At 55.5% G+C, this 6,001-nt stretch overlaps 1 protein-coding gene across 1 annotated transcript; it reads right to left on the reverse strand.

The window, feature by feature from the left end:
• Window positions 1–2,297: 2,297 nt before the first annotated feature.
• On the reverse strand, window positions 2,298–5,794 carry ETH_00032570 (uncharacterized protein; the record flags this gene model as incomplete). Its single annotated transcript, XM_013376509.1, has 9 exons — window positions 2,298–2,469; window positions 2,567–2,622; window positions 2,732–3,005; window positions 3,223–3,297; window positions 3,674–3,942; window positions 4,178–4,217; window positions 4,368–4,462; window positions 4,990–5,088; window positions 5,324–5,794. 9 exons carry the CDS (start codon window positions 5,792–5,794, stop codon window positions 2,298–2,300), a joined length of 1,551 nt encoding a protein of 516 aa, XP_013231963.1.
• Window positions 5,795–6,001: the final 207 nt, after the last annotated feature.

Raw genomic sequence — 6,001 nt, forward strand, 5'->3', positions numbered from 1 at the left:
TTTGTTTGCACGATAGGTCACGATGTGTCTTTCTTGTTCCCCTTCGCGATTTGTCGCAGCCGCTGCTGCTGCTGAAGCGAAAGCAGCAGCTGCTGCTGCAGCACGGAGATGCCAGAAGCAGCAACAGCAGCAGCAGCAGCAGCAACAACAACAGCTAATAAGGATGGGCAGCATTAGCAGCAGCAGCAGCTGTTGCTGCTGACGATAATGAAAACTAGCTACCCTTCCACAGCCCAGCTAGCCACACCATTGTATCGCAGAGACGCCAGCATCAGCAACAGCAGCAGCAGCAGCTGCTGCTGCTGTTGCTGCTGCTGTTGCTGCTTTATATTTGTCCGTGCACAGTCAGCAGCAGCAGCAGCAGCAGCAGCAAGTCTGTTACTTCTTTATTTGAGACTTTCCTGCGGTGTTCAAACACCTGAATCATTTGTGAGGTGCAGCTTGCCGGTGCCTTCCTAAACCTTAAACCCTAAACCCTAAACCCTAGACGCTAAACCCTAAACCCTAAGTCCTAACATAGGGACAGCGAGAAACAAGACAAAAATTAGAAGAGACAGGGATGCGACCTATCCGTTAAACCCTAAACCCTAAACCCTAGCGAGTAATACGTAGATGGGGTTTTAAGTGTGAAGCAAAGCCAGCAGAGGCCAGCGCTGCAGCTCTTGCTGCTGCTGCTGCTGCACTGCTGCTGCTGTTGCTGTTGCTGTTGCTGCTGCCGCTACCTCACATCCTGCAGCACAGGCTCCGCGCCTGCTGCTGCTGCTGCTGCTGCACCTTGCTGTGTCTGCGGAATGGAACTGTCCCCTTCCTTTTGTGGGGCTCCCATGAGGCTGCTGCACGCGCGCAGCACTGCGGTGCACATACACCACAAACAGCAGCAGCAGCAGCAGCAGCAGCAGCGGCAACAGCAGCAGGAAAACCTGAACACTCTTAATGCGCACATAGTGTCTTTGCCAACCTATTTTGCTACAGCTGTGAGGTGTACGTACACTTTTGTGCTTCGGTGCAGCAGCCGTTGCAGCAGCAGCTGCTGCTGCTGCTGCTGCTGCAGCGGCAGGTGGCGCCCGCTAGGTGCTGCTGCAGCAGATCATGTGACTCCACCACAAGCAGCACATATTCCTCATCGCTGCAGCAATATTCAAATCAGAAAAAGCAGCAGCAGCAGGAGCAAATAAAGAAGCAGCAGCAGCCGCGCGCATGCTGCCAGCAGCCGCAGCAGAAGAAGCAGCAGCATCAGCGAACCGCGTCAACAGCAGTAAGTGCAACGCCAACAGCAGCAGCAGCAACAGCAGCAGCAGCAGCAGCAGCAGCAGCAGACCTTGTTGATGGGAGGACAGCTTTTCGCAGCAAGCACCTCGCCAGCTGTATGTGAACCAGGTGGCGGGCAAAGGCAAAGGGAGCTTCAGCAGCAGTAGCAGCAGGAGCTGCTGCTGCTGCAGCACCAGCTGAAGCAGCAGCTGCAGCTCCAAATGCAGCAGCAGCTGCAGCACGAGCTAGGTGCACTGCTTCCTCTACTCTGCAGCAGTTCGTAGCAGCAACAGCAGCAGCAGCAGCAGCAAATGCAGCGAGCGCAGCACCAAGAGACATCAGTGCAGCAGCGGACGAAACATAAAGCATTCGAGGCAAGCAGCAAAGCCTCAAAGCAGCAGCAGCAATAACAGCAGCAAAGCTGAGCTCTGCAGCAGCAGCGGCAGCAGCAGAAGACCTGTTGCTGTTCAGTAGTGCTATGGAAAGCTCGTAACATGCGCGAGGATCTCGGGGCCTCAGGGCGCTGCAGCAGCAGCAGCAACAGCAGCAGCAGCAACAACAACAGCAGCCGCAGCGAAAAGAGAGCATCTACAAAGTTGAAGCGGCAGCAAGCCATCTAGTTCAGCAGGCGCAGCAGCACCAGGAAGACCCACAGCACAGTGCCACACAGCAGCAACAGCAGCAGCAGCAACTGACATATCAGCAGCAGCAGCAGCAGCAGCAGCCGAAGCAACAGCAGCAGCAGCAGCAGCAGCAGCAGCTGACTGTGCATTGTGCAGACACTCCAGTGCTCTCTGGGAGGAGGCGCGGGGATCGGTTTCCAACGCAAACAGAATCAGCGGCAGCGGATCCCTGCAGCAGCAGCAGCAGCAACAACAGCAGCAGCAGCAACAGCAGCAGCAGTCTTTACCACTGCTGCTGTATCTTTCTTTTCCTGCATTTGCCTCCATTTATTTCTCGCTTTTCGCCTGCTGCAAGCCGCCAGTAGCAGCAACAGCAGCAATAGAAGCGGCAGCAGCAGCAGCAGCAGCAGCAAACGCGCAAGGCCCTTACCCCGGAAGCGCCCTTGAGGCCTCTTTGTAGGCAGCAGCAGCTTGCTGCTGCTGCTGATGTGCAGCAGCAGCAGCAGCAGCAGCACTCAAGCAGTGGCCCAAGCCCACGAGGCAGGGCCTCCAAGATAAAGAAGAAAGGGGGCCCCACGCGCTGCTGCTGATGCTGCGTCTGGGCACCCCACGCAACAAACCCTAAACCTAAACCCTAAACCCTAAACCCTAAACCCTAAACCCTAAACCCTAACATCTGAGCCCTGACTCCTCACCTGAAGCAAGCAGTGGCTTCTGTGTACTGCGACAGCATCATCAGAAACACTCCTTCCTACAAAACGCCCACAATCAGAAAGAGGCGCTGCAGCAACGGCAGCAGCAGCAGCAGCAGCAGCAGCAACAACAGCAGCAGCAGCAGCAACAGCAGCAGCTGCTCGTACCGTGTAGAAGCGCAAATCTTCTGCTTCTGGGTACCGCCGCAGGCGCTGCAGCAAGCCGAGTAAATCTGCTGCCTTCCCTGTGCACCCAAGCAGCAGTAGCAGCAGCAACTGCTGCAGCAGCAAATATACTGCGGCAGCAGCAGCAGCAACAGCAGCCGCAGCAGCAACTGCAGTAGCAACAGCAGCAGCAATAGCAGCCAAAATACCCAGCTGTATACAGCAGCTGATGAACACGGGGGCGGCATAGAGTCCATCGCTTAGAACTTCTAACGCCCTGCGACCGCAAAACCTAAACCCTAAACCCTAAACCCTAAACCCTAAATTGTTGTTTTTGAAGCCTCAACGTCAAGCCAATTGGCTTTAGCTTTGGCTGCTTCCACCTTGCACTGTTAACCCTAAACCCTAAACCCTAAACCTTCAATACTAACCCTAAACCCTCAATAATGAAGGTCAAACCCTTAAACCCTAAACCCTAAACCCTAAACCCTTACAGGCGAGCAACCTCAAATGCGAGGGGAATGTTTCGCTCCGCATGCAGCACAATCGCTTGCAGGCTCAAGCTGACACTGCAGCAGCAGCAGCAGCAGCAGCAGCAGGCAGAAGCAGCGGCAGCAAGCAGCAGCAGCAGCAACAACAAACGCCAAATGCTGTCAAGGCCTGGCTTCAAGTGAACGAGGGTTTAAACCCTGATGATTTAGGGTTTACAATTCAACGAATTAGGGTTTAGGGTTTAAGAAGCCAGGTTTTAACGCGTTAGGGTTTAGGGTTTAGTAAGGGTTTAGAGTTTGGCAGACTAGGATTTAGGGTTTAGGAAAATAGGGTTTAGTGTATAGCGAGCATGGGTTTAGGGTTTAGGAAAGCAGGGTTTAGGGTTTAGCGAGCTAGGGTTTAGGCTTTAGAAAGATAGGGTTTAGGGTTTAGCAGACTAGGGTTTAGGGTTACTGTGAGAATCTGCAGAGGGGAGGCAGCAGGCTCGTTGGGTAGCGAGAAGCAACAGCAGCAAGCGCTGGGCTGAGCAACTGCTCTTGCTGCTGCTGCTGCTGCTGCTGGCTTTGCTGCTGCTGCTGCTGCAGTTGCTGCACCTGCTGCTCAAATTCCGCGTCAAGCAGCGTGTCTTTGCTTTGCTGCTGCATTGCGCTATCATCTGCTTGCTGCTGCCGCTGCTGCTTCTGCTTTTGCTGCCGCACGAGATCTAAGAACTCCAGTGGGGTCTGTAGCAGCAGCAGCAGCAGCAACAGCAGCAACAGCAGCAACAGCAGCAACAGCAGCAGTGGCAGCAGCAACAGTACAAGACCCGCCAAAGGCGTTCAAAGTGCGCATGAAAGTCACTCCTGCTACTGCTGCTTCTCGTGCTAATGTTGCTTGTGCTGTTGCTGCTGTTGCTGTTGCTGCTGCTGCTGCTGCTGCTATTGCTGCTGCTGCTGCTGTTGCTGCTTAAAAACATACCATCCCAGCAGCAGCAGACGAGAGCGCGACAGCTATGTGTCTGCAAACACCAAACCCAAGAGATCGAGAAACAGCAGCAGCAGCTGCTGCCAAAACTGCTGATGCTGCTGCTGCTGTTGCTGCTGCTACTACTAAAACTGCTGCTGCTGCTGCTGCTGTTGCTGCTGCTGCTGCTGTAGGGTGTGCTTACAGGGCCCAGCTGCAGCAGCCAAAGTGAGCGGCAGCAAGGAGTGCTGCTTCTTGCTGGCAGTTCAGTACTCCAGACCCAAACAGGAGAAACAGCAGCTGCAGCAAACCATAAACCCTAAACCCTAAAACCCATACCTCAAGCTCTAAACCCTAAACCCTACCTCAAGACCCCGCGCTACGGCTCCGCGTAAAGCGTCAGCGTTGATGCTGCTGCTGCTGCTGCTGCTGCTGCAGCCAAATATTTAGACAGAGGCGAGCGACAGGCAATAAGGGCTGACGCCCTAGCGTTTAGGGTTTAGGGTTTAGGGTTTAGGGTTTGGAGCCTGCCTTGGGCCTCAGAGGGTTTAACAGAAAAGCAGTTTGCAGCTCTTTAAGGGCCTCTTCGGCAAGCCCCAAACGATCCAGTGTGTTCCCCAGCTTCACCTGCAGCAGCAGCAGCAGCAGCAGCAGCAGTAGCAGAAGTAACAGAAGCAGCAGCGGCAACAGCAGCAGTAGCAGCGAAAGCAAAACAAGAAGCAGCGTCAGCTGCAGCAGAATCCCATCGCGTGCAGTGCCTCCTTAATCGAGTGCAGCAGCAAAAGAAGCAGCAGCAGCAGCCAGCAGCAGCAGCAGCAGCAGCAAACCAGGATGGAATGTGCTAGAGGAGATGCTTCCCAAACCCTCCTCGTCTCCTTCAGCAGTTCACAGCCCTTGCGAAGTCCGTCGCTGCTGCGGCTGTGTATCTGCAGCAGCAGCAGCAGCAGCAACAGCAGCAGCAGCAGCAGCAGCAGGTTGCTCGCTGAAACAGACAGCGCCGCTGCAAAGCCGCCACACGGCAGCAGCAGCAGCAAAAGCAGCAGCAGCAAAGACAGAAGCAAAAGCCTCCCCGAGTGCTTCGAGTTGCATTTCATAGGCAGGCAGCGGAAAGCTTTTGCTGCTGCTGCTGCTGCTGTTGCTGCTGTTGCTGCTGCTGCTCACATAGGCTGTAGCCGACAGCAGCAGCAGCTGCGGGTCCTGCATAGTCCACGACTTAAAGGCCTGCAGCAGCTGCTGCAGCAAACGCTCTGTGCTGCTGCAGCGCAGCAGAGCCTCCCCAAACAGGCGCAGGCTGTCGAGGTGCAGGCACTCGCTGCTGCTGCTGCTGCCGTTGCTGCTGCTGCTGTTGCAGCTGCTGAGAGGGGAGGGCTCGTTGACGTTGCTGCTGCAGCGTTGCTCGCTTCTTTTGCTGCAGCTGCCCTCAGGTGAAGAGGCCCTTTGCTGCTGCTGCACAGCCGCTGCGGGTGCTGCTGTTGCTGCTGCTGAGGCAGGACTGCAGCAGCAGCAAACTGACCGAATGCCGTGCTGCTGCAGCTGCTTCTGAAAAGCAGCAGCAGCAGCTTCTCTCCCCAGCGCCCCCAAACCTCCCCCAGGATGAGCCAGAGACACGAGAAGCTCCGCATAGAGCAGCATTGCTGCAGCACAGAAGCAGCAGCAGCAGCAGCAGCAGCAGCAGCAGAAAAAACAATACGAGCAACATTTGCAGCTGCTGCTGCTGCTGCTGCACCTTGTTGTAGCATCAACGACTCCAGGTTGAGGGGCTGCAAAAAGCAGGTGCTGCGGCAGCAACAACAGCAACACTGATAGACGCAACGGCAGCGGCAGCAGCAGCAACGGCTG

The sequence above is a fragment of the Eimeria tenella genome, genomic scaffold (genome assembly GCF_000499545.2).
Source record: "Eimeria tenella Houghton genomic scaffold, Eth_scaff357, whole genome shotgun sequence".
Taxonomy (NCBI): domain Eukaryota; phylum Apicomplexa; class Conoidasida; order Eucoccidiorida; family Eimeriidae; genus Eimeria; species Eimeria tenella.